General features: G+C 34.1%; 1 protein-coding gene across 1 annotated transcript in view; it reads right to left on the bottom strand.

Moving 5' to 3' along the window:
• Positions 1 to 27,028, bottom strand: part of PCDH15 (protocadherin-related 15) — a 565,802-nt gene that overhangs the window by 185,045 nt on the left and 353,729 nt on the right. The window contains exon 13 of the mRNA XM_004681080.1: positions 2,241 to 2,320. Within this exon, the coding sequence (XP_004681137.1) occupies positions 2,241 to 2,320 (80 nt within the window). The remainder of the gene's footprint in view (positions 1 to 2,240; positions 2,321 to 27,028) is intronic.

The following is a 27,028-nucleotide window of genomic DNA, read 5'->3' as shown; positions in this document are numbered from 1 at the left end:
TCAATACTTCATTCTCTTTTTAATGAATGATATTCCAATGTATGGACATACATTTTGCTAATCCATTCATCTGTATACGGACATTTGGGTTATTTTCAAATTAATTCTATTGTAACAAATGTTATGAACACTTTGTGCAACTATGTGCACACATGTTTGCATTTCTCTTAATTAGAAATCATTACCATATAACCCTATCACATAGTAATTTTACGTTAGCATTCAGAGGAAATGACAACTTGTAAGCCTGAATAATACACGCTGTATATTCCCACCAGAAATACTTGAGGATTCTAATATTGGTTATCCCTACCCATACTCTGTATTTCTTTATAACCATTCTAAATGTATATGAAGTAACATCTCTTTATGATTCTTATTTGCATTTCCCTAAAGATGAGCAGTCATGAATATGTTTCCATAAGCTTACTGACCACTCATATCTTCTTCAGACAAATTTCTATTCAATGTGCTGTCCATTTTTAAATACTGTGATGTTTCATGGTGATATGGTGGTGGGAGAAATATGGGGACTACCCTTAAAGGAGAAACCAGCTACTGCATACAAATGAACAGTGATACAAAATAAATTGTTATTCACTTTTACTTGGATTATTTTTTCCTCATTTACAATAATTATTAATATGTTCTTGATATATGGCACTTACTATAAGTATTTCCTGAAGTTGTAGCATTTTCTCTAATTAATCCTTGCAAGCTCACATTTTTCTCAATTTGATGAAATCTAAGTTAATTTTCTTAGTAGTTTGTGTGCTCTCTATGAAAGAAAACATCCCCTAATCTCACTCATTAAGATTTACCTCTGTAGTATTCTCCTCTATTTACTAGATAGCTTTATATCTTATGCTAAAATCTATGATCAAATTTGAGTTAATTTTGGTGACTTGTATGAAGAGTCAATGTTATTCTTTTGCCTGGTATTCCAGCATCATTTGTCGAAAAGATTATTTTTCCCTGATTGTATTATCTTAGTCCTTTTATTGGGAAGGTAAGGAAGACCAGTTGACCATAAATGTTAGGGGTTCTTTTTTGAGTTGGAAGTTTATCCTAATTATATACACATCCTTTTTTTTTAATTTCAATCTTGATTTATATTTATTTTACTTTAAAACTGCATTTATTTTATTTACTTATTTAATTGAGGTAACCAGTGCCACTTAATTTTGATTAAAATGTCCTTTTAAAAAGTCTTGTTCTTTAAGGGTACTGTGAATTACAGTTAATTTACAGTTTATATGTATATAAGGGGAGAAATTTAAGGGTTATTTCCCACTTTTTAGAATAGAAGTTTATTTATCTGTACAATGTAAGAGCCTGGGAAATACTGCTTCCTGCCTAACTAACTAATGCTTATGACTCCCTGGAAATGCAGGTCCCATTACAACCCTTCACTGGGCATTATGTGCCACATGTACCTGAGAATGAAACAGTACCTGGCTCAATTGTCACTTTCCTCACTTTATAATCACAAGGCAAGATTAGATTTCCATTGTTTCTGGGGAGAAAACCACTCACAAATACACAGGAAACAGTGAGGTGATAAGCATGACACTTTAGCCAGCTATACAGGACAGAACAGATGCTTTGTTATTGCAAGAGGAATGAGTGATTTGTCTGGAAATCCCAATGCTTTCTTTAACATCTATTCCCAGTTTTCTCCAGAGCTATGATTAACATTATCTTTACTATGTCTACAAAGTGACTAGAATGATGCTGATACAAACCTCAAAGAGGCTAATCTTGGACATGCAGTTTATTGTTGTTAGCTCTTTTAGAATGTACCTCAACAAGTCAGAAATTGAAGAACGATTTGGGGTACCTTGAATGTGTTTTAATTATGCTTTGCCTTACAAAATTCCTTGTGATTGCATGATTTAATGCCAAGTTACTCCTTTTAGAAATATCCTTGTTATTATGACTAGCTGACAACATTAAAGGGATCTAATTAATCCCAGGTTACACCTGCAAATGAAATGTTTCCACCTCAGTGGATATTACCTAGTAAAAATGTTTTAAATAAATAAATGGTCTCAAGGGTAAGTTTGCTAGATTCAGAATTACATGCCCCCCCTCCAGTTATCATTAACATTTATGAAAAAAAGTAAAAGGAAAATACAAAACAGCTGAAAGCTTGATTTAGAAGCCTGTTCTCTTGTTACCAGGGCAATGTTTAATATTTTTAAAGGAAAAAATGCAAGCTTAGAAACATTTTAACTTACGTTTCTGAAAGATTAAAAACTCGCTGAGGATCTCCATTCTCAATGGCATATGTTATTGGGTCTCCCTCTCGGTCAGTTGCCTTTAGAGAGAAAAAAAAATAATTATTAACCAATTGATATCATTCCTACTCAGTGCATTATAATACAGGAACTTGAAACCAACATCAAAGAATATCCCTAATCCACTTAAAGGAAAATATCAAAGCATGGAATAATGGCAATAATAAAGAATTTTACATATGATAGCAGCAATTCTATCACTTAATCACACTTACGAATATTTTCTGAATGGATATTACTCCCTGTTGGGGAAATACTGATTCTCCTAAGGTTTGTATGTTTAATTTTACATTATTACTACAATTATTTAAATTATATTTAAATATTTTTAATATGTTAAACTCTATAGAAATGTTTAGTGTTGCAAAATTAATTAATGAACTTTTCTTTTCTAATTAGAATGGATCAAGTTAGTAAAGCGTTATGGCTAAGAATCCTGAATCTGGAGCCCAAGTTCATGACTTCAACATCAAACCTCATATACTAATTGTGTGAATATGTCTCAGTTTCTTCATATTTAACATGACAACTATAAAAATACAATTTTAATAGCTTTTGGGAGCTTTAATTGAAATAGTTGATAGCTAGGATCACAGACATCTTCCACATGTAAGTTTACAGTAAATATTAAATGATTTTTTTCTTTATTCAAGTCAGAGAAAATATATTAAATAACAAACAAATAACAAATAACAAAGCTCTTTCTGCCTGCTTGTGCCTATGCAAGTGTCTCTTTTTTCTAATCAACTTACTCTTTAAATAAAAAACAAAAAAACAAAAAAACAAAAACAAAACAGTATTTTCTACTTTTTCAGTTCTGGGTTACTTTTATCCAAAGTAAAAATACATACTACATTGTGGCAATGGCATCTCTAATTTGAAAATCTAAAATAGCCAATAATTTCCATTTCCATCATGTTTGAAATTCATTAATGAATAAAGAAATATGGATTACATCAAAGGGATGTGAGAGGGATCTGCCTAAGCATGTTGAGGAGGGAAATACAGGAGAAAACACTAAAAAGGATACTTCTGAACTACCAGAGTCATCTACCTCTCTGACTGCCATGCACTGCCCTGGAGGTGGCAGAACCTAAAAAAGGGCACTTGCGTGTGGTCCTTTTAATGACTGAACAGTGACTGAAAGCCAAAGAGCCAGTGTGAGATCCCAGGTGGAGACCAACAGGCCACACTGTTTATTAGTAGATCAGGAGACTGACAAGTTTCCACAGCCCTGGGCACAGAATAGCCCTATTGGCTACCACAATGGGGAAATGATCAAAAGCCTAACTTAAGTTGTATCAACATGGAGTCTCCAGACAGCTGAATATAAACAGAGACTATTTATCAAGTGTCATATTCTGTGGGAACAGCTCTGGAGAATTATTTACTCTGTGCCTCACAATAGTGCCTCTGACAGGAAACATATTCTTCACATACTTCCGAACATCATCTCTGACTTTCAATTCTCTTCACCTATGACACATATTTATACTGTATTCCCCAAAAGGTTTCTCCTTGATCCTCACTCACTCAGTCACCTTATCCAATCGTTTAAGTCTTCAGCTGAATAGTCATATCTATAAACCAATCCTTTCTTCCAAATTTCAGGCCTATGTTCAATTGTCCACTTGATTCTCCAGCTTGATGAATATGCATTTCCAAATTAAAATGTTCAAACCTCCAAATATCCTGACCTCTTTCTTGCTCTACTCCGCTAAAAAAAGACAACCTAGGCGGTTTTCAGTCTTCATTATCTCACTAATTAGCAGAAAATATATCCTTGCTTGCTCAGGCCTCCATAATGTGATATTAACTGTAATGTCACACACTTCGTAATGTGACATTCTCATTCCCCAATCAGTGAGTCACACTGGATCTATTTTTTTAAATATTTGCAGTATTCCAGCTCCTTCCCTACTATCATCTTCCTCATGGATTACAATAAGAACCATCTGACTAGTGGTAATGCTTTCTCCCTTGAACTCTCACTGAAAATGTTAAACAAATAAAATGACCATTTTGTCTAAGTAAAAATGTTACTTACACACACATACAATGAAATAAACCAAAATGCTCAAAAACAATGAATTAATGAACTGCTAATGTTATTACTTTGAAACATTTAATTTAAACTTAAATGTAAGATTTTTAATTTCAATAAATTTTTGTAATGAACATCTAAGAGCAGAGTATAAGAAATAAACATACTTTTAAAATAACACACTCAATGGGATTGATAATGTTTGATATTCTCCCAGTGTTTTTAGTTCCCCTCCAGACATTATTTAAAAAAAAAAAAAAAGACAGATAAATTTTAGAAAAAAACAAAGAATTATATCTAGAGACTGTACTTATCATTAGAAGGCTCACACTGAATGCTTTGTTTTTTCTTTTTTTTAGAAAGTAATTTTTACCTGTAATGTTGTTATAGATATTATCATATCAATTTCTTTTTGTTTACTCATTTGGTATATAACTGCTATTGTTTGAGATACAATTCATTGTTATATGTTTTCATAAAAGTCAGAAGTAGATTCTCAAATGAGAAAACTTTCTTTTGTAGAATCAGCCTTACCCAAAGTGGTCACAGAGGCATTTTTCAGTATGCCAAGAAAAGGCTACTTCCCATCAGTGTAACCTTGGCATAGTGAAACTAAAGTCAATCAAGTCCTTTCTAGGTCCTGAATATTTATTATCTCTACTTAAATATGTGATCATTTTAACTGAATTGCACTGAGGACCATATAGATTGAGAATATTGCTCTGATCCTGACCTCAGTCTTTTGACATGAGTTGTATATTCTATCGTCAACCCTTTTTTATTTTAGAATTTATAATCAAATGAATTCTCCATGTCTATGTTATTCAATTGATTCTTCTTGCTAACCCAGCTGAAGCAGTTTCGATTACTTACCCAAACCAAGAACCCATAAAGTGAGTACTTTTTTTTCTGCATACAGTTTCAAATTTGTAAGTCAAAATTAGTGGTGAATCTTCCAATGTATCAGAACTACTGTAGTATTTTACTTATGTGTGTTTTGTATTTATATAGAATATACACACATTTAGTGTGATGAGAGTGTGCTGCCTACTGTGTCATTTTATTTATATAAACAATTGTTTTGTTCTGTTACTTATATAAAATAATTTCTAGAGAATTTTCACAATTTTCTACCAAATTAAATATTTTTAGTTTTTTGAAGTACCTTGACGCATTTATTCAGTTTTGTTTGACCACTTAAATTCCTGAAGACTTTCAGGATGACAAGAGCCAGTAATTTGCCTACTTTATTCTTATGTGAGTTTAAGCCATTTTAGAAACCTTGAAGACCCAGGATTTAGAAGAAAATCCTCATTTGATTGTTTTCTCCCTTTTATCTTCTTAGCCAATCCCTTGTTGTTGCTTCAGGGTATATGGCAAACAATGTTGTAATTATGGAGGATTTATCACTTTTCAGTCAACTAAGCATGGGGAAATAGTGTTATCTGGATCAGAGTTCTGAAATTTATCCATTACATTCTTAACACTTGTATGAACACCACAGATCTCTATTCACCAAAGTCTAAAGGGGGGGAATGATGCATATAAATAATAATTGGAAAATCAGAACACATGATGATTCTTACAGTATTAAGAGCTTATCATTTGTATATGTGACCCAAACTATATTTCCATAACCATTTTAAACAGTATTTTTTAATATAAGAAAGACTTTCCTCAATGATAGCCATCTATTTATAGTTTTGTATAATGAATCCAAAATTACAAATGTATTGACTACTTAGATCAGGAACAATAACTGTTTTCCATGCTTTATCTCATTTGATCTGCACAGTAATATTACAGGTAAATACAAAAGGCAAGAAACTTCAATTAGTTTACTCTTTGTCACTATTCTAGTTAATTTCCCTATAATGTACTTAGTTAGAAAATACTTTTTATCTAGAGATAATAGTAACTAATTCATTTTAAAAGGAGTGTAGTATTAATACTTTCCAAAATATAAATTGAATTACATACTATCAGTACAAAGGCACCTACTATAAAGCGAAACAACAATAATAATACCTAAAGTATTTTGTTAGGAATCAGTAAATATATATTGAACATCTACATTGGGGTTTCAGCAATTAATAGCATAGATAAATATCCACTTATATACTGGCAACAGTGGAGAAAGATTTTAAATTTTTCATTTAAAAGTATAGTAGTATAGGCCCTCCCTGGTGGCGCAGCGGGTTAAAGCACAGCACTGAGAATCTAAAACCGCTTCCACATGAGTTCGATTCCCGCCTGACCTGGAGGTGACCACATGGCGTGGCAGACCTCTCCTGACCCGCCCGCTGCTCCCCTCAGCAGTGTACTTCGTCGATCTGCCTGTTCTGTTCCCCACTCTGTCTCTGGTGAAGCCTCTCGCCGCCCTTGAGCTTCTGGCCTGTACCCCAGTTCTGTATGTACAAATAAATAAATCTTTAAAAAAAAAAAAAAAGTATGGTAGTATAAAATAATGCAGGAAGGACAGATACAGAGGGCAGAGGATGGGCTTACAATAACAGATAAGTTAAAGAAAATAAGACATTTTGGCAAACACTTGTAAAAATTCAGAGTGTAAATCATGCAGTGAATGTCATTTCAGGAACAGGACATAGCAAGTAAAAAGGCTAGGAGGCGGAAACGTGCCCAGTGAATTTGAGGAACAGTGAGTGAGTGAAAGATTAACCATCCTCTGCGTTGTTTGGCTGAAGGTTATTTTATTTTTTTCCTTTTTCTTAAGATTACTTTTTTTTTTAATGTATACAAGAACAGGGATTCAGGGAGTGATAAGTTTCGCTAGAGACAGAGTGGGGAATAGTACAGGTGGATCCACTGGAGGGGGGAAAAAAAAAACAAAAACACAAAAACACTGCTAAGGGGAGTAGCAGGCAAAAAAGGAGAGGTCTGCTGTACTCTGTGTGGGTCAGCATTCTGGCTGGGAATAGAACTCATGTTGCAGTGGCCCTTGACAGCTTGACAGTATTGAAACTTAGTCCTCTGAACCAACAGGGAGGCTCAAAATGACTTTAAATAACTAAGGCTAAATAATGAATGAAACTTACTTTGGATAGCTATCAAGTAATGGAAATTAGTATTGGTTTGTTTATACATCTTTAAAAAATATGACTAACTATAACATATCTATGTGTATAATGAGGAACAAAGAGTATCTTTAGGAACCAATGCAACTACTATATCTTGCCAATTCAATCATAGTATTCTTGCATCTATATTCTAGTCACCCACTTTTCAAAAACATCAACTGGGACTCAAACGTATCTCTCTAAATAAAGAATGTGCTTAGATATTGGAAAATAGAAATTTTGGAAAAGTACACACATCTCTAATGTAATATTCAATTCATGTTAAAGACAAAAAACAATAAAACACCACCTGTTAGAGTGCACTATATGTATACTCTGTATGATTTTACATTTCACAGGGCATTAAAACAAACTACCTGCCAGTAGGGATTCTAAAATATATAAAAATCAACAGATATAGATGAACTTTTCTTTTCATTTAATTCTGACGTATGTTATTAAACTGCTTGGGAGAAAGAACTGAACCTATCAGTTTAGTACAGCTGTGTTTCCAAAAACATGAGTGTGTGCATTCCTGGTATTAAATTGTTGGCCGCTGAACAAAACATTATATTTATGCATATAGTTCAGTATCAACTGATACAAAAATGTTTATGTCGAGTAGTGTTCTCATTTAAGATTATACAATTTTTCTATTTGAATAAGTTCATTTAAGCAAAAAGCTTAATATTCTAAAAAATAATGTGACAGGTACCTATAACATTCTTAGAAAAGAACGTAGATATTATTCCAAAAACATAAGCATAAGTCTTTTAGTAGAGTCAATCGTTAGACTATACTTCACTAATTCATCCACTGTCCTCTTTTCTATACGATTATTTAATGTTTTCTCTTCTGATCTCCAATTATCCTACCTTCATCTTTCCATTCTAGGCTGGTGGATGTTATTACTGTTTTACTGGGAAAAAAAATGGAAATTGACCAAAAATTTCCCAGGCTTTTTACATACACCTCCTCGTAAATATGCATTCCACCTTTACTTTAATATTGAACTCCTATCTAAGGTGAATTTAGGGAAGAGTTTTGCCTTGTATTTATCTTTATTATTATCTTCCCACTCTCTTTAAGTCACTCCAATCATACTTCAAACCCATTCAAAGCTATTATCCTCAAACTGATCTTTTCAACATCACTGGTAAATCCAATATTCATAAAATAAATGATGTCATATCCCACGTTTGTTTTGCTTTGGTTTATTTCTTTTATTTTTGCTTAAGATTATTTTTAATCTTATCTGAGGTAATATGTATTGTTTTTAATTTGACATGTTAGCAGCATTAGGCATAACTGATTTGCTTCTTTAATATTTTCTTATCTTTACTTTTAGATTATATGTGTTGGTTCTATTTCTGATTATATGGCTATTTCTTTCAGTCTTCACTTTTGTCCTTTTTATCTCCTCAGCTATTTAAATATGTCCCTAGATATTCTTTACATTTACTCCCTTAAGAAGCTCAATCATAAAATATTGTGAAGAAAACAGGCTTTTCTAACTTATGACACTAGCTTCAGCGATATTTTTGGGGTTTTGATTCCAATAGCAAGGAAAACAAAAGCAACAGTGAACAAGTAAGAACACATCAAGCTAAACAAATGAAAGAAAGAAACAAGAAATTTACTCCTGTAAAGTAAAAGAAACTATCATTAAAACAATAAGGCACCCTACTGAATGGTAGAAAATATCTGCACATTATACATATGACATGATACTAATATATACGATTTACAAAGGACTCGTACAATCCAACAAAAAGAAAACAAAGAACACAATCAAAACATGGGCAGACGAGTTAAGTAGACATTCTCCAAAAATGAAAAACAGAAGTCCAACAAGTAATTGAAAATGGTCATTATCATGTATCATCAGGGAAAGACAAATCAAAATCAATGAGATATAACCTCAAGCCTGTAAATATGGCCTAAAAAACAAAGGACTGGAAATGACAACTGTTGGTGAGGTTAGGAGAAAATGGATCCTTGTTATACTCCTATGGTAGTTAAACGGGTTCCCCTGTGTTAGCTAGTGACTTGCATCCAAAGAGTCTCAGAAAATTTCATGATAGAAGGCATTAATGTAGGTTGACTCTAACCACATCATTATGAAATATGAAGTAGCATTTTCTCCAGTGGAGATGTGAGGCAAATTTACCTACCCACACTCAGAAGGAACCCCCTCCCCAAAACATACTTTATATGGAATAAAGTTTCATCTAATAAATACTTTAAGGTAACAATCTGCTAACCTAATAATGATAACGATTTCATCACAAAGAGGTCAAACTCACAAGGAGATCATGAATTAACAAGTCAGAATAATCTCATGATAAAAGTGATGAAGAAAGGACTGTAGTCTTATAGTGAGGCTGGGTTAAAACTGTATACAGAGTCTCTGTTTCCTAGTGAGCAGAATGTAAACCCTATGCCTGATGCTGACTCCCTTATGCTAAATTATGTTAAGTTTTAGTATTTTGTTACTTTTTAATTGCAGGATAGAGTTGATTATTTTTATATCTCAAAGAACCAAGGTTTCTGGAAAACTGTATGAAGTCCTTCAAAATATTAAAAATAGACCTACCATGTGATCCAACAATTCCAGTCCTAGGTATAAAGCTGAAGAGCACAAAGAGGATAGAAGCACACCCATTTCCATTGCACTATTTAAAATAGTCAAGTTAGAGAGACAAGTGAAATGCCCATCAACAGAGCAATGCATCACGAAGATATACCCCACTGGGCATATATACCACTGGGCATATATACCACTATAATAAACTCTTTAAATAAATAAACTCTTGTCATTTATTGCAACATAGATTGAACTGAGAGGATTGATTTCAATAAGTCAGAGGAACAACAAAAACACATGCATTTACTCATATGTGGAATTAAAAAAAAAAAAAGGAAATGACCAAATGACAAAACTAAATCAAACAAACCTTAGAAATATGACTTAAGAATTGAGGCTAAAGTAGTGAGTGAGAATGGGAAAAGGGGGAAAAGGGTAAAGGAATACGGGTGCTTTGATGGTGGGTGTGGTATGATACAAATATCTGAGAAGCTGTAAATTCATTTCCTGAAAATATATACAATGCTGTAAACCAATGTTACCTCAAGGGAAAAAGGGGAAAAAAAAAAAAAAACTTCATTCAAACTTGAAGGTAGAAATATTACTTAAATATTCAAATTTATTGCATGTATTTCATATTGATGACTGTAAATAAATAAATACATAAATATAAGGAAGAAAATAAGGTTTACATTTATTGTAGAATTCCAACAGGTGAATGTAGAAGTATGATATTAGAAAAAGATGATTTAACAACAGTCATAATTACCCAGCAGAGGAACATAGTAAGTGCTAAAAATAATAGGAGAAAGTGAATGAAGATCATTTATATAATCTGAAGAGATGTTACCACAGTACATTAAAATAAATGCAATTTTAAATGACAGCAACATGGTTTATATTAGAACAAATAAAACTATCATGATCAGAATGCTATGAGATCTATGGAAACTGCAGTGATATTCCTGCTAATAAAATCCATAAACTGAACCACAGAGAAATGTTAAGTGGTGTAACTGGAGGGAACAACAAAATAATCTACCTGTTATCTTCATAAATGTCATGTAAGAATTCCTTCAGATAGTGATGACTAAAGTCATAACAACTAATGGTAGCATTTATGAGCCTTGATTTTGTGATTTTTCTATTAAGACACAATTAGGTGTCCAGACAGAAGAACATTCCCTACTCCTCTGGGTTCATTTCAGGTAGATGAGAATACAAATTAACATACTTCTAGGAGAGAATTACATAGGTAAGGAGAATTTACAAGATTGCAAACATGTAAGTAAGTAAATCAGTGGGTTACATTCTGAACTAAGGAAAGGTTTGGAGCTTGGAGTATCAAGAATGAGGGGTCTCCTCTAATAAGGGGTGGTAACTTTGTGTGACAATCCCTTTCTTCTTGATGCTTGCCCTGATTTAAGAGAGGTTTCTATGATAAAATATGTATTTCTGGAGATGTCCCTAAATCTAGGTAGTTATGAAGGTGCATTATGCTAGTATGTATGATTCAGTGGTTTTGTACTTTCCTTGTATTTTTCTACAAGTTTTAATTATTTCAATGGAAAAATTAGCATAAAATAAATTCATGCTTTATAACAATGACAGAAAACTTATATGTATATGGAAACATGAGAAAATGCATACATAAGTCCCTAATATAAGTCACCATGATAGGGAAAAAAAATGGAAAGATACACACCAGTTGGTTAACATGGTTTATAAGTTGAGAAAAAGTGAGGAAATTGATTTGACAGAATTGAAAAAGGGAAAAGAAAGTTGCACAAAAATGAAATGAGAATACATGTAAGACTACATTTATGAATATATATGTATATATTTAAAAAATAAAAATAAACAAGGGAACAGCAAGTATAAATATCTGGGTCTTTATACCTTTCTATTTTGACATTAATCTTTGAATTATTCTTTTTGACTCACAAAGATAACTTTAGATTAAAAAATCAGAGCTTGATTAAACTAGGAGAATTATGGTGACAATCCAGTTTTGTTACTTTTTATTTGTTTATCAAAATAAAAATGAGCTACTTTATTAGGCAGTACGAAATGTCTGTTGCAAAGTTAACTACCAATGCCAGATAATTCTGTCCCTTTATGTAAAATGTGTATTTTCTAAATCTACACTATTTAACATTATGCTGTATGACAACATCCTGTGTCTGTGTGTATGTGTGAGAACAGGAAGGTGTGTGAGTGAAGATGATAGAAAATGCAGGTTCTGCTTTCTTTTTAAAATTATTACAGGATTTTGTAAATCCATGTACAGTAAAATTATTAAAAACTAGAACAAAAGAAATGTAATTGAATTCTTTGATTTTCTTAGTAACAATTCCACAGCAAATATCCTTTGTTTATTTTTTAATCTAAAATAGCTTTATTAGCGCCAAAGCAACTATTTTCTGGTACTTAAGTATAGAATCACCATAGGCACTTCCCAACATCAATTGGGTCCCCTGTTGTTTTCCCTAGACAACTGACACCTATTAGCTGTTTATTGAGTATATCTCAGCAACACTGTTTTTGTTCCCTTCTATTTATCAAAATCTCAGGGAAATAACTGCATTTGCATACTTAAGCTTTAATCAACAATAGCTGGCAGTATGTGAAGCAATAAACAGCTTCAAGGCATGCAATAAACTCTGAAGTTTATTTACAAAACAGCACAGAGAATCATTTATTGCCAACTTACTAAAGGTAATGCTGATTACTGCTATTAAAAATAACAGTAGTCACCAAATAGTTGTCCAGGAAAACATTTCATAATCAAATTTAGATTTCAAACTGTTCTTTTTTCATTTAACTTTTTGAAAGAACATAATGGTTTAGTTCTGGCTAGTTAAAAAAAAAATCAAAATGACCAAACAAGAGTCCACAAAAATTCCTTGTCAAGCAGGTTTAAAAACTGGAAGCTTCTTTTGGATCATATGATAGTCTTCTGACATGAAGTAAATGGAAGTTATCACTTTCTGCTATATTTACAAAAAATTTTTGAAAAATATTTTAGAAGATAGAGCTGCAGAAACTAGTTTTCCACTAATTTCAAATAACTAGATTAAAGGAGACCAAGGACTATTCATTGATAACAATCTAGAAAACTAGAAAGAGTCTCCATAATTTTAAGAAGAAAAAAAACAAATATTAAAATTATATCAGTAAATAGAGACTAAAGGTCAAATTGAATTGTTTCTTGCCTAGATTTCTAAAGTATGTTTTCATTGCTATATATGATCTTTCAGTGTTAGTTATTAAATTCCATTAAAGATAATGATATCATCTTCCACTTTATTGCTCTGGTGACCATAGTTCGCTAAACCAGGAAATCTCAGTTTTAGTAATACTAAAATTCTGGGCTGAATAATTCTCTATTACTTTATTCTGCCCCCATCTCAACAGCTTAGCTTAGCATGGCAATAAATCACTTGTAGAGGCATGCAATTACTAGAACAGAAAAAAAAAAATCACTGGAGAAAATGCTCAAATTAAACTTGAAGTTTCTTCTTGTTCTGCTACATCTAAATATTTCAAGTAATTTTAATGCTGTTTAATAGTTCTTTTATTTTCAAGGTAATGTTATTATATTTTATCACCTTAAATCCATTAATTCTCTTTTATCTCATATTGAAATTGTTTTGCCCTAAGTTCTCATTTTTGATTTTGTCAAGTGTAAGATTGCTTTCATCTCTTTGTCCTTAATAGAGAAGTGGTTTAGTTACACAGAGATAAGTAATAGAACGAGGGTTCAAATAATGCCACAGAGTGATGACTGAAACCTTGTTTCCAGCCTTCCATCAAACCAGAGCCACCTAATATTCAGCCAATCGTTATTTATGGCTTAGTATATCCCAGTCACTAAATTAGTTCTTTGAGATATAAGAATAAATAAAACAAAATATCATTAGTGTGACTCTAATAATAGCACAATGATATAAGTAAATGTGCACAGAGTGAAAAATGAACTGATATAAAGACATGGAGGATGCTATTTTTTACAAGATAGTCAGCTAATACCAACTTGCCACTAGGAAAGCATGCAGATAGGGAAGTCAAAATTAAGAATGTATGGGTAAAGTGAATTTCAGGCAATGAAAATAACAAAAGAACTCCAAGAGAGCAAAGGGAAAAACAAAAAGAACAGAAAACAGATTAAAGGTCAACCATCATATTCACAAGAAAGTAAGATTTTATTGCTATTAGGTAACTTTTGAAGGAATTACCTTCTGCTGTATAAGTAACAGACCACAGAAGTGCTGGGAGAGAAGCCTGGTAGAAAAGTCACTGCAAAAAGTAACACAAAGGCAGTGATGGCTAAGATTGTGATTGGGACCACCATATTTTTGATTGGTTGGAAATGAGAGGGACTACAGAGAAAGAAAATGGTCAGAGATGATTTGAAGGGTTTTACCATGAGTATTTGGGTCAACGATATTGCAAATTAGTAAGCAGGGGGAAATCAGGACTAATTATTTGCCTTTGGATTGGGGACAGTAAGTACCAGGTGTTGAATATAGAATATATTAATTTTGAGTTGTTGTGATAACACTATACTATACCTGCCAAATCCCCAGGCATGCAATGAATAAATTATCCCCCTGCTGGAAATTCCATCTACTAAGAAGCTTTAACTATCAGCCCTATTTAAAAAAACAAAAAACAAAAACAAAAACAAAACTATCTTAAAAGAGTTACCTTCCTCAGGGTCAAGATGCTTTTGAAGTAATTTGTATCTGATTCACAGATGCCTATAGAAACAGTCTACTCCGCAAGCTTGCAACTCTAAAGGGCTTTCTGAGCTCCAGAGTTTTCCATATGGTCAGCTGAAGCTGCATTGAAGCTCAGCTTCTCCATAAATCTAATCCTGCTTCCTCTTTTCCTTTTCATAGGAGTTGGTTCCAAAAACACTGCCTAAAAACGGAATTGTAACTCAAAGTCTTCTTCCCTGGAAACTTAACCTAAGAATGATGCTTATTTATTAGCAAAAGAAAAAAATGTTAATCTTACAGTTGTATATAGGTTGAGATTTTTAAGTCAGAGGGCTAAACTGGATACTTAGAAGAACATGAAACAATTTTAAAACATTAAGCCATATGAAATATTCTTTGGGATTTATGTAATAGGAACTGGTTAGAATCTTGAACCTGGGGCATTCTAACTTTTTTTTTTTAAGATTTATTTATTTATTCATACAGAACTGGGGTACAGGCCAGAGACTCAGGGGTGGTGAGAGGCTTCACCTGAGACAGAGTGGGAAACAGAACAGGCAGATGGACAGACCAGGCAGATGGACGAAGTACACTGCTGAGGGGAGCAGCGGGCAGGTCAGGAGAGGTCTGCCACGCTATGTGGTCACCTCCGGGGCAGGCGGGGATCGAACTCATGTGGAAGTGGCTTTAGATTCTCAGTGCTGTGCTTTAACCCTCTGTGCCACCAGGGAGGGCCGGCATTCTAACTTTTAAGTGTCAGAACAATGAGGAAGAACTATTGAAGTGGAATGAGATAGAGCAGCTAAAAGGAAGGAAAATCTCAGAGGACTGGTATACTGGAGGTCAAATCAATCTTCAAACAAAGATGAAATGATCAGTTCTATCACTTCTTGTTGATGGTTGGGATAAGGCGATGGATTGATTTTGTAAAAGAAGAGAGTCCCATCAATACTAATATCATTGAAATCCTGTTTACAATGGGGTCAAGAGTGAATAGGAAGGGAAATCAAGGCTTTCTGGAGATTAATATGGATGACCATATTGAGCAGCAGACTGAAAGTGTTTGCACAGAGAAGCACATGTTTGGATAAGTAGCTACAGAGAAAGCAAAGTGGATTTCAAAACTTTAGTTGGGTAGTATAATGGCAGATTTTCATGCTGATTGAAATAATCAGATAGAACAAGATTCTGGAAGTTAAAAGAACAATCTGAAGCAAAGACCTTGGTCAGCACTGAGTGGGGAGGTCTAGCAGAGTGCTGCCAGGGTTGGCACAAAGGACCCACACTCCAAAGGCTTTGCGTTTCCATTTTATATAGAGTCTTGCAGACGATTCAATCACCTTCATAGCTATTAAAAGTATCATCTCTAGAGTGGTGTCACTTTTAAAAGCAGCTATGGATATGATTATATATGAAATTTAGAGTACATTTCTCTATGGTAAAATTTAAAGTAGATAGAGTAGATTAGAAAATATTGAAGTGATTTGATGGAATGATTACTTATTTGTTGAATGTAGCAAAAATAGGCATCTACTTATGTTTTTATGTATCATTCCTTTAGTAATTTCTTTAATGCATCCCTTATTACAGACACTTTGAGAAGCATTGGCATTTTTTGTACATGAAGGGGACAGTTAAGAGTAAAGAGTACTGATTTTTAACCATAGAAACAAAGCAAAATGTGTGAATACAGGTTCAGCAAGATTGCTAAGACTAGTGATAGGAGACTTAAAAGCCTTCCTTCTAGTGTTTATAAAAAATGGAACAACTCTTGTCCTTGCTAGCAAATCCCTCCCTCCAGACTGAAAACAAACCACACATTATCAGGTGTCCCCCTGACAACCAGCCAATGACTGCTTTATGCTCAGAGATAGCAGAAAATATTATCTTATCTTATTACTTTATAACTTGTTTTCAAAATAGGTTGAAATTATTCCTTGAATTATTCCTCCTTAATTGGAAAAATATATGATAATCATGATGTTTCCTATACTTGTTCCCTATTTTTTTGTTAAAGTATAATTAAGAGACAAATGAAGCCCTACTCCATAAAAAAAAATAATAGGTTTTTAAGTCATAGCCTATATCTGTTTGGGGCAAAAGTAAGATTTTTTTTTTTTTTTTTTAGTGCTCCTTACTTAAGAAGGGCTTGAGGTATAAATGGTTTAAGGATTTTAGGTTTTTAGTAAAAAAGTGTTTTACTGTATCAGACTTAGAATTTTCCTTTCCATAACCTCCTAACATTATTTTTTGCTTTCTACAAATATGAGCACTAGCTACCTATGGGAGGTTTACATAGGGCTAAGTATTCTTTGGGAAGACGATATACTTATTTGAAAAGAAAATATATAAAAAACGTATTTCCTCACTTTGACAGCCTTTTACGCTTAGAGATGAAAATTAGTTTCAAGGTGACATATATTCCATAGAACCAAGGAAATCACCAGAAGATCTTCTTTAAAGATGAAGTATTCACACTGCAAATCTGACTTAATTTTTGCAAGAAGCATTTGCCTGGTACTGTCAGACATCTCTCTTTAAAATTATTTATCATATCTATCTACCTATCTAGCTATTCTTTATACAAAAGAAAAATTATACTTTGGAGCAAAACCAATATCAGTGTACAAAGTACATTAACTTTCTCAGAATGACATTATTCTTTTGAGATATTAATGTTGAAACAAAAAGTCATCTACAATCTAGTGAAAGATGAGAAAATGCATTTTCCATACTACATGAACTAAAAATAAAGAAGAAAATGAATGAAACTTTCATTATTTATATTTATCAAAATCTGAGCAATCTACTAGATACAGCCTCATAATGTTAACAGGGTGGTCCCTAGGAAAAGTTACAGGTTCCCTGCCTTACCCAGAAGGAGAGTGTAGCTGAGGAGAGAAAAGAAGAGAAAGGAGTCTGAAGGAAGAAGGAAGCAGGATGGAGAGCCAGAAGGAGACCTGAGGAAGCCACATGAAGCAGGCAGCATGTGATGAAGAAACCATACTTATTTCTTGGCCCTATGTGGTTTAAAACAGATGTGGGTAAGAGACCCATGGGGAGCTTGACTATGGCAGCTTCTATCATAATTTTGATTTTGCTCTTTTCCTCTCAGACTTGTCTGGCCATTTCTGACCCTTTCCTATGGGTTTCGGCCAGAAGATGCTTTAGTCTTGTGACAGGCTTTCAGACATTGCTTTGGGCCATTCCCTTTTGGGTAGACTTTTACTCACAAAGAGTGGGTGACTTCAGGTGTTTGACTTAGATATTATATTCTTTGTCTTTTCTGTATTGTACACTCATTGTAGTAAAGTTCCTCTCCATTAAAGCTCTTATGTCTTAAGATGATACAGCGGATGACAGAACCTATTTAGAGCAGTAGGTTTAGGGGTTCAGCGGTGCCTCTTTCCCTGCCCTGTAACAATAATATGAGATGGATCTGTAGTCATCTTTTGATACTATCTGCAGCATTAATCTACATAGTGAAACATTAAAGGCATAGTCAAGGAAAAGATTTTTTGATAACAAAAGAGCACATCTCCAAATAGAATATTCAAAGTGATTCCCATAATATAAGTGACATTGCAAATTCTATGATATGTGGCCTATGATTTATGAACATGGTACCTGTATTAGCTCTAAAGCATTCATGAATCATAAACTCCTGTATCATCTTCAAAGGAAAAATATCACCTATTACATGAGAAATAGTCATTCAAAAAAAAAAAAAGAAAGAAAATAGGACGAAAATTCCCAGAACTTGTAGAACATTTCAAAAATGTCAGAAAAACAAATTAGCACCTCTGACAAGACCTGTTAATGCAGAAGGGCTTGCTAAATGATGGCTTGTATTTCATTCAAACTGTTCTGGAAATGGATCAATTCCATAGTGAGATCAAGGCAGCAGGAATTTTTCTTCAAGACTGAAATAATTCCTTGGGGCATATAGGTTAAATTCAACAACTTTAAAAACTAGAAAGAGGTTCGATAAAAATAAAAATGCACGCTGCAAGCTGACCAAGGCATTTTATACTTAATCCTGGGTAGTTTTATTAGCAAAATACATCTTTTATTCTTAGGTAACAGAATAATTTCTTGGTCTACTTCTCACCATTTTCTGTTTTTTTTTTTTTTCCTTCCTATTTACTTATTGACTATTTTTTGCTAAGCAGTTTTTAGGAAGGAGAGGTCAAAAAAAAAAAAAAGGAAAGGATCAAATGGATAAACTCAGTCAATTCATGTGTGGGTGGAACAAGAAATTTAAAGTACTGGCAAAATTGTTTTCCTAATGTCAGCAGAATAATCTGTATATTTTTCTGTACTTTTTGAAAGAATCAATAACCAACAGCAAGAAAATAAAATCAAGGCTGATCAAGTAGATCTTAAAAGAAAAGTATGAATAGCCTTGTTGGCAGATCTAGATATCTCGTTACTAAAGGGATTATTTACTGAAAGGAAGCAAACAGAGTGGCAGTTAGCCAATGTACTCTAGGGCTATATAGTTGAAGTTGGAATTTCTCTATAGCACCGGTTAAATTTGACATTGGAAAGGTTACTTCACTGCTGTGTTGGTTGTATAAAGGACAAGGAAGCTTCAAGTGCCTAGTGTAATCCCTGGCTTATACAGAGTAGCTTTCACTTATAGATAGATGCTGATGTTATTATTATTATTATTATTATTATTAAAATTAATCTCTTAGTCATCTACCTCTTGAGTTTCCAAAATGCCACTTTGTTTTCCCAATTGCAAATGATCATTATCACTGGAAAAGCTAGCAAAATCATACATTCTTTGGAATGTGTTATTCTCCCATGTTCTTTTGACATTCTTTTCCAACTTTTATTCCAAGAGGCCAGGAACTTCTCGCTCATTTTTAAAACCCCAAATCTTGGTGTAAGTTAATGATAAAAAGAATGGCAATGGTCTTTTGGAAAATGTGAATAGAACTACAAAAAATTAAGTGCTTACTTTTTCACTTCAGGCAGTGATCTATGTAATTTTTATGCATTTCATATAATTTCTACTTGCTCATCCTACCCCAAAGACAACAATCTTGCTCTTGTTTCCAAGATCTGAGCATTCTGTTTTCTAGAATATACCAAATAAGTTTGTCTCCACTATTTTATTTAACAAATATTTATTGATAAATATTGACTAAAATATCTTATATACATAAAATACCTTGATAACCAATATTGTCTCTGTTTTTAGTAAGCTGGCATATGACTCATCTTAGATAACATCATTTTGATGAAATTTTAACAAAGATTTCTTAGTTCAATATGCTAAAAGAATGTTATGTCCTAGGAATGTGAAGACATGCTTTACACATTTTTCTCTTTCAAAGGTGACTATTTTTTATATAAACCTAATGCATGGCATTTATTTGGGAAGGTGTAATTTTGAATGACAATTGGCACACTGCAAGGTCGTTTTTTAAATTCCCATAAATGTCAGTAAAATTTTAGGCATTGCAGGCTGGATATAGATTCTGTGTGTTATTCTTCATCTTTCTATTATCTTGTTTCATATATTTTCTTTGTTTATATCAACAACCTTTAAACATTTAAAAACCATTCTCAGTTTACAAGCCTCATAAAGAGGCAACTTTGTTCACAGGTTGAACAGTTTGTCAACCTACATTATACCATATTCTTCCTTCAGTTTTACCTTTTGTTGTTTATTTAATTAACTGGCATCCTGTAACTTGTTTCCATTTCTCAGATTTTCAGAAATAAGTCTATAAAATGCAGTACTCTCAATAAAAAACAGAAGTTGTAGTAACAATACAAAATAAGGAGAAAGATTTTAAATCAAGGAACAATTTCTAGTATTTCCTCTCTTACTCATTCTAACACTTCACCCTACAAGGAAGGTTCTATGAGCAGCGTTTCATATCTTTACTTTGTGAAGGCCTTAACCACCAATTAGTTAATGGATCACTTGTTTTAAAACTAATACTGCTTTTTTTTTTTTATCATATTGGCTTTTGGAATTTTTATGCTCAGGAAACCAAAACTCATAATTAAGGTTAGTAAAATGACCCTTAGAAGACTGAAAACCTCTACTAGTTATTCTGTGGATTACAACAAAATCTCTCCAAATTCCAACTGACTTTTTAAGATATACTCCCCTCAGTCATGTGGTTATAATCTTTTTCTATTTTATGTACTTATTTATTTTTTACTCTGCCAGCCCATATATTTCCACTCCCCTCAATCTCAGAAACCTCAATTTGGTTATCAATGTCTCCCAGTTTACACTTATTTTGTACCATCAGTTCACTTGCTTTGAAAATATATCTTTATTAGGGGCCCTCCTTGGTGGCGCAGCGGGTTAAAGCACAGCACTAAGAAGCTGAAGCCACTTCAGCATGAGTTCGATCCCTGCCCACCCTGGAGGTGATCCACATGGTGCAGCAGACTTCTCCTGACCTAATCGCTGCTCCCCTCAGCAGTGTACTTGTCAGTCTGCCTTTTCTGCTCCTTACTTTGTCTCTGGTGAATTCTCTCATTGCCCCTACAGCTCTGGCCTCTACCCTAGTTCTGTATGCATAAATATATCTTTATATATGTATATATTAAATAACATTGACTTAAGTGTATAAGTTCACATCCCAACAAATATGTTATTACATCATCACCACTAAAGCAACCTGACTCATGTACCACAATCACAATCCACTGAGCCTCTCCCCAGTTTGCTTCCTGTCTTGTACACTTCTGATAGTCTCAGTTCTGCAAGCATATTTCAAAGGCTTGTTTGTATATGTTTTTAAAAAATATATTCCATTTATAAGCAAAATTATGCATAATCTGCCTTTCTCCTGACTTACTTCATTAGTATAAGCTCTTTCCATTCCAATCATGTTGTCATGAGTGGCAAGATTCTGTCTTTTCTTTATAGCTGAGTGCCTCTCATGATTACCAAGTTAGCTGCCAACAGTCCAGCTGATCTGTATCAGCTCAGCTCCTTCACAGCAGTCAGTGGTCTTTACATATGTGCTGCATTTGCCGACTTAACTGAGCTAGGGATCCAGGAAAACCCTGGGAAGCTAGGTGTAGGACGGGCGGATATTTTATAGGATGTAAGCTGTCTAGTAGCCCCAGGCATGTCAGCTCCATGCCTACCCAGTAATCAGTTCTCCTGAGAGTAGGGGGAATTCACTTAGCTCTAGTGGACTAGGAGTAGAGAAAAGTAGGTGGACTTTATAGCTGGTAAACTTGAGACTTGGTTCACTAGGATCAAACATCCCTGCTCCACAAGGGTGGAGGTTGGGGCCTACACCTGCTACTCCTGGAAGTGAAATTCACCAAACATTCAAGTCTGACTTCTATCTCCAGTTTTAAAGGTAGGGAGGGATGTCATGGGCTTCCCCACCCAGGTGTAGCAGTTTCAGAGACATGCATCCCAAATATCTGGTCACTGTTCTCTACTGGGACATGGCCAACAGGAACTGCTGTGTGCTCATTGCTCCCTCTCCCAACTCTGCCAGTGACACAGACTCTTTGGCCACCCACTTTGGTAATGCAGCTGCATGATGATCAGGCACCTACAGTGATAAGCTAATTTGAGATATATGATCTATTAACTTGGTTTCTGGGTGCACTTAGTGAGCTATTTTTTAACATAGCTTAGTCCCCCATGTGTTCTCAAGGAATCAGGTCATCCTTTTGTATCTTCATATTATTCACATACGTGAAATAGTACATTATCTCTCTTTAGCTTTCTGATTTAGTATGTTTTCCATCATCCCCTCGAGTTTCTCCATTTCACTATAAATGCAATACCTCATCTTTCCTTAGAGCTGAATAGTATCTCCTGGGGGGTGTCAGTCACATCCTCTTTACCAGATTCCCTGTTCACAGATGCACTCGCTGTGGCAGGGTGTTGGAGATAGGGCCAGAGGTTTTTCTTTGCTTTCTACAAAAGACTAATCCCCCTGCAGATCTTTCTTATTCCTGGAGCTAGGTGTGATTTGGACAGTCTTGAATAGGGTTTTTGTTCTTCACTTTGTAAGAGCAAGTACAGCATCTTGCCCTGAGGTGACTGTTCTAGTGGCTGTGTCCAGAAGCTTTGGGCTCTAGTTGGTAGCAGTATGCCATTTAGATGTTTTCTAGCTTTGACTCCAGCTGGGGTAACCAGGTTATTTATACAACCAGCTGCAATCTGTAGGGTAGGTCTGACTCCATGGAAACACAGATGATTCAATTTGGCCTTTCCTGATATCTGTTTTTAGCTATTCACATCCAGATATTACAAGTTCAAGTCAATTATCACCATTTTACAGTCTCTAGTAATAGTCATCAACATGTCCAGTGTCCTCTATCTCCCTACGTGGGGGTGAAGGGCATTTTATTCTCTGATCTAGGTGACACATTGCTAGATGGCATTATAGCATCTGACTTTGTAGGAGTTGATCTATTCATTTAATGTTCTATTGGAGATCTCCGCAACCCTGCTCCTGGATTTTTTTGGAGAGAACCTTCTGTTTAGCACACAGACTATCAGTATCCCCATTTCAGTAAAATCCCAGCTCTATAAAGTCCCCGATGTGGACATAAGCCCTTCAGCCAATAGCAGTGCATCCATATTGCATTGTCCCAGTAACACCCCAAACACAGATTTTTCTATCCTCACTGCAGTGTGGTATTTGTGATGCATACAATTGGTCATTTGTTTATGATGCAAGGACTGTTGTCTTTATCATAATTTGGTTGTTTTGGCCAATGGAAAAGATATTATAAAAATAATTTGTGGATAATGACAAAGAATCAGTTTTTTTTTTTTTTTGCTTTTTTTGTATTTTTACATAGCAAACATTATTCTTAATCCGAAGTTCAATAGTTTTAAATAGAGACTGTTCACCTTTCTAGATTGTGAAATGAAAACTGAAAATAATGCAGTCACTGCTGACTTGTGATGGGCATTTAATATTAAATTTGGCAACAGAAGCCTAGTTATTATAAATGCTTTACAATTTGGTACTTACAATTGGAATGTGTTGGGACAAATAACCCTGCCTTCCCCCAACAACAACAACAACAAAAATCAGTTGATTCAAGAGAGTGAAGGATGATGGGAAAACTGCTATTGATGCTGAAAGATTGGGGAATAAAGTTAGGCAGGGATGAATCATTTAGAGAAACTACTGCCTGCAATAATTGGGAAAGCGAATGATATACTAAAGGAGTTCAGCACTCTTGACATCAGACTTAGCTATGTGATTAGTGGGTGCTTCCTGTGGGAGTACAATACATCTCCACTGTGATTAACCCAGGAGTGCCCTTCCAACTTGGTTTGGTGGATGAGATATGGACAGAAGGTTTATGTGTAACTTCTGGGAGAAACATTAAGAGCACACATTTGTGGTTTATTGTGCCTCTCTTTTCACTGCCAGGAGAACAAAACTGCCCCAGAATGAGATTGTGCCAATGTTCTAACTTGGAGTGAATATGATAAACAGAGGATATGCAACTGATCCATGATGGACATACAGAATGAGTAACAAATAAATCATTTCAGATTGAAATTGTTAAGATTTTGACTTTATGTGCATACTGTAATCTAGCTGTCCTATTTTTACAAATAAGTAAAGAACATTAAATATCACATAGTGATATTATTATGAGGATGGAAATAACAGTGATGATAAAAGGAGTTTCATGTGTAAGAAAGGAAGATTATGCTGGTGGTAAAGAGATGGGTCAAATAGTCACAGGGAATGTGAACCATATGTAAGCTTAATTAGGAAGAACAAATTGATATAGTGAGGATAAGAGAAAGCTGAAAGCTGGTGTAATGGTGCAAATTCAACACAGGCTTTAGAGCAGTGAGGGGGTTTCTGTTTCTGATTTGGTTACATATAACCATTTCTATGCCATACATATACCCATTATGGTTATTTCAAGTTCACAGTGGACATGGCTGAACATGGATTTGGTGAGAAAAGCATACATTGGCTCTCCTATTCCCAGTGTGGGGATTTGCGCTACAGACCATGCTTAGAGAGGCATGCTTTAGAGAAATATATGACCAAGTACACAAGGAAAACCCCACATAATACTAATGCTCAGCAGTCAAGATATTTGAAAAAAAGAACTACAGGTAACAATTTCCTCTGTGGAACACACTGATACAGCATTCTGGCAAAAAAGCCTTGAAACAATGAGGAACATTACTGTCTCTCAAACAACTTTTAAATAGAATGAAAGGAACATATTTTTAAGGAAAATGGGAAATGGAGAAACAAAGACTGTTGCTTGAAAAGAAGCTACTTTGATCTCATTCAAAACATATTATTTTCAAGCCAGTATGCTGTTATCTGCAAAAATATATTGCCCATCCTATCCTACCTTTCGAAATTGAGCAGTGAGTCAGCGAGTAGGTAGTGTCATGTGTGAAAAAGATGAGAATATAGCCAATACTACCTTTAATGCATACTCTTATTAGATGTCTTTGGAAGAGTAATTTTATAGAAGCTTTTCAACTTTTAGATCACTAGTTTAAATTCAATCTCAGTCAATCATGAACAAAAGTAGATGGTGGTGGCCGATGAAAAATGCCTTGATGGTGTCACCCTAGTTCTTCTAATAGAAATTGCCATTGCAATTGGTATCCTTTCTTTTGCTTCTACAAGAAGCACAACAGGTGAATAGAAATGTCATTTCAAGTATCTTCTCAGCCTTTGTACCAGAGAAATTTGAGATATGAGAAAGGCCAACTGCTTTTCATCTTTAACTCAGGTAGACTTTTTATTCTCCTATAATATGGTTCCTAGATCTTACTAGGATTTATGGAAATGAAACCTGAGCCATCTTACAAGTAAAATTTTGTCCTATCCTTTAAAGCTTTTGTATAAATGCTCCTAAAAAGGAGCATTCTTAAATATTTAAATGTAAATCAGGTAAAATTTCTTAGGCTGAATCTTAAAAGCTTTTTTAAATAAATGAATATTGTGTGTGCAATAATTATTCATTATTGCACTAAATGCTCATGTTTTGGATATCTCATTGTAAAGTTATTACTGTAAAGATTTAACTAGCTGCAATCTCCCTATATATATCGTAGGTTTTCTCTTGGTTATTTTTATCAAAATCCCATGTTTCCTTATTAAAAAAATATGTGTTTTAGTTTTACCAATGTTTTATAGTAAAGGAATGGCAAAAGCATATTCTCTCATTATGTGGGAATAAAGTAACAAAATAGTTACTGGAACAAAGTAGATATGTGATATATAGTGGAGTGTCTGGAAGTTCCAAATTGTTTTGGAAATGATAAGAATTCAGTCAAATGATGTGTTACTTTCAATGGGCTTTACTTTCTACATCTGGATAACAAGGTCAGTGTGTTTCACCACTTAATATCATTTTTAGTATAAGCATCCCATTATATTTTCAATTTTATATATCAGGATTTGAGTTCAAGATGTTAGTATTCAAACTAGATGAGTAAGATGTGATATGATTATGCCGATACCACCCTCATGGATGGTGAAATTGATTTTGGGATTTTCCTAAATTATCAAATGAAAATGTTCCCTAACCTTCCTGAATTCTTATGTCAGTTATTCCTGCTAGTCCTCTGAATAACCACATATGTTTCTTATGATTTTCACACTAAATTGTAGTTTGACAACCTAGGTAGCCAAACTTGAAGCTGCACATACAGTTGGGGATACAGTATTCTCTGACCAAATATGCTTCAGTTAGCAATATTTAAATAGTGAAAGCTAAGCTATCATTTCTGCAAATAACTCATATCCCACGAAGCTGGTATTGAAAATGGAAATATCAATAACCCAATCTGCTTCATCTAAATGAATAAACTGAGGCACAGCAATTTTAATATTTGTCCATGATCACAGAATGAAGTTGAGTCTGCCTCAGAATTAGAATTCCTGCCATCAATCAATGAAGCTAGTTATTTTCTCTATACAACATTGCAGCAAAAATAAATCCTGCTGGGGCAAAAGAATCCAGGATAGAAAATAATAGTCAGCTGCAGACTCTTTGGTGCAATGTACAAAATATTCAAGTGCATGTTTCCAATCCCTTCAATCTCTCTTCTAATGATTGCAGTTAATCCCTGCCAGCTACATTAGTTCTTCAATTGTGACAATCAATAGAATAGATTAGCTGTGGAAACCCTCCATCCGTATTATTCCTGCTTTCCTTTCCAGATGGAGATTTCATTCACTAGATGTAAACAGACATTTGAGTGCCCCCCAAACCCTGCCTCTGGTACAAATATAAATCTATTAGCCTTCAAGGTTGTCGCTATAGAACTATATATA

The sequence above is a fragment of the Condylura cristata genome, unplaced genomic scaffold (genome assembly GCF_000260355.1).
Source record: "Condylura cristata isolate star-nosed mole 26May11 unplaced genomic scaffold, ConCri1.0 scaffold00011, whole genome shotgun sequence".
In the NCBI taxonomy this organism is placed as follows: Eukaryota; Metazoa; Chordata; class Mammalia; order Eulipotyphla; family Talpidae; genus Condylura; species Condylura cristata.
Note: the sequence above shows the minus strand (reverse complement) of the source record. Positions and strands in the feature narration are given on the sequence as shown.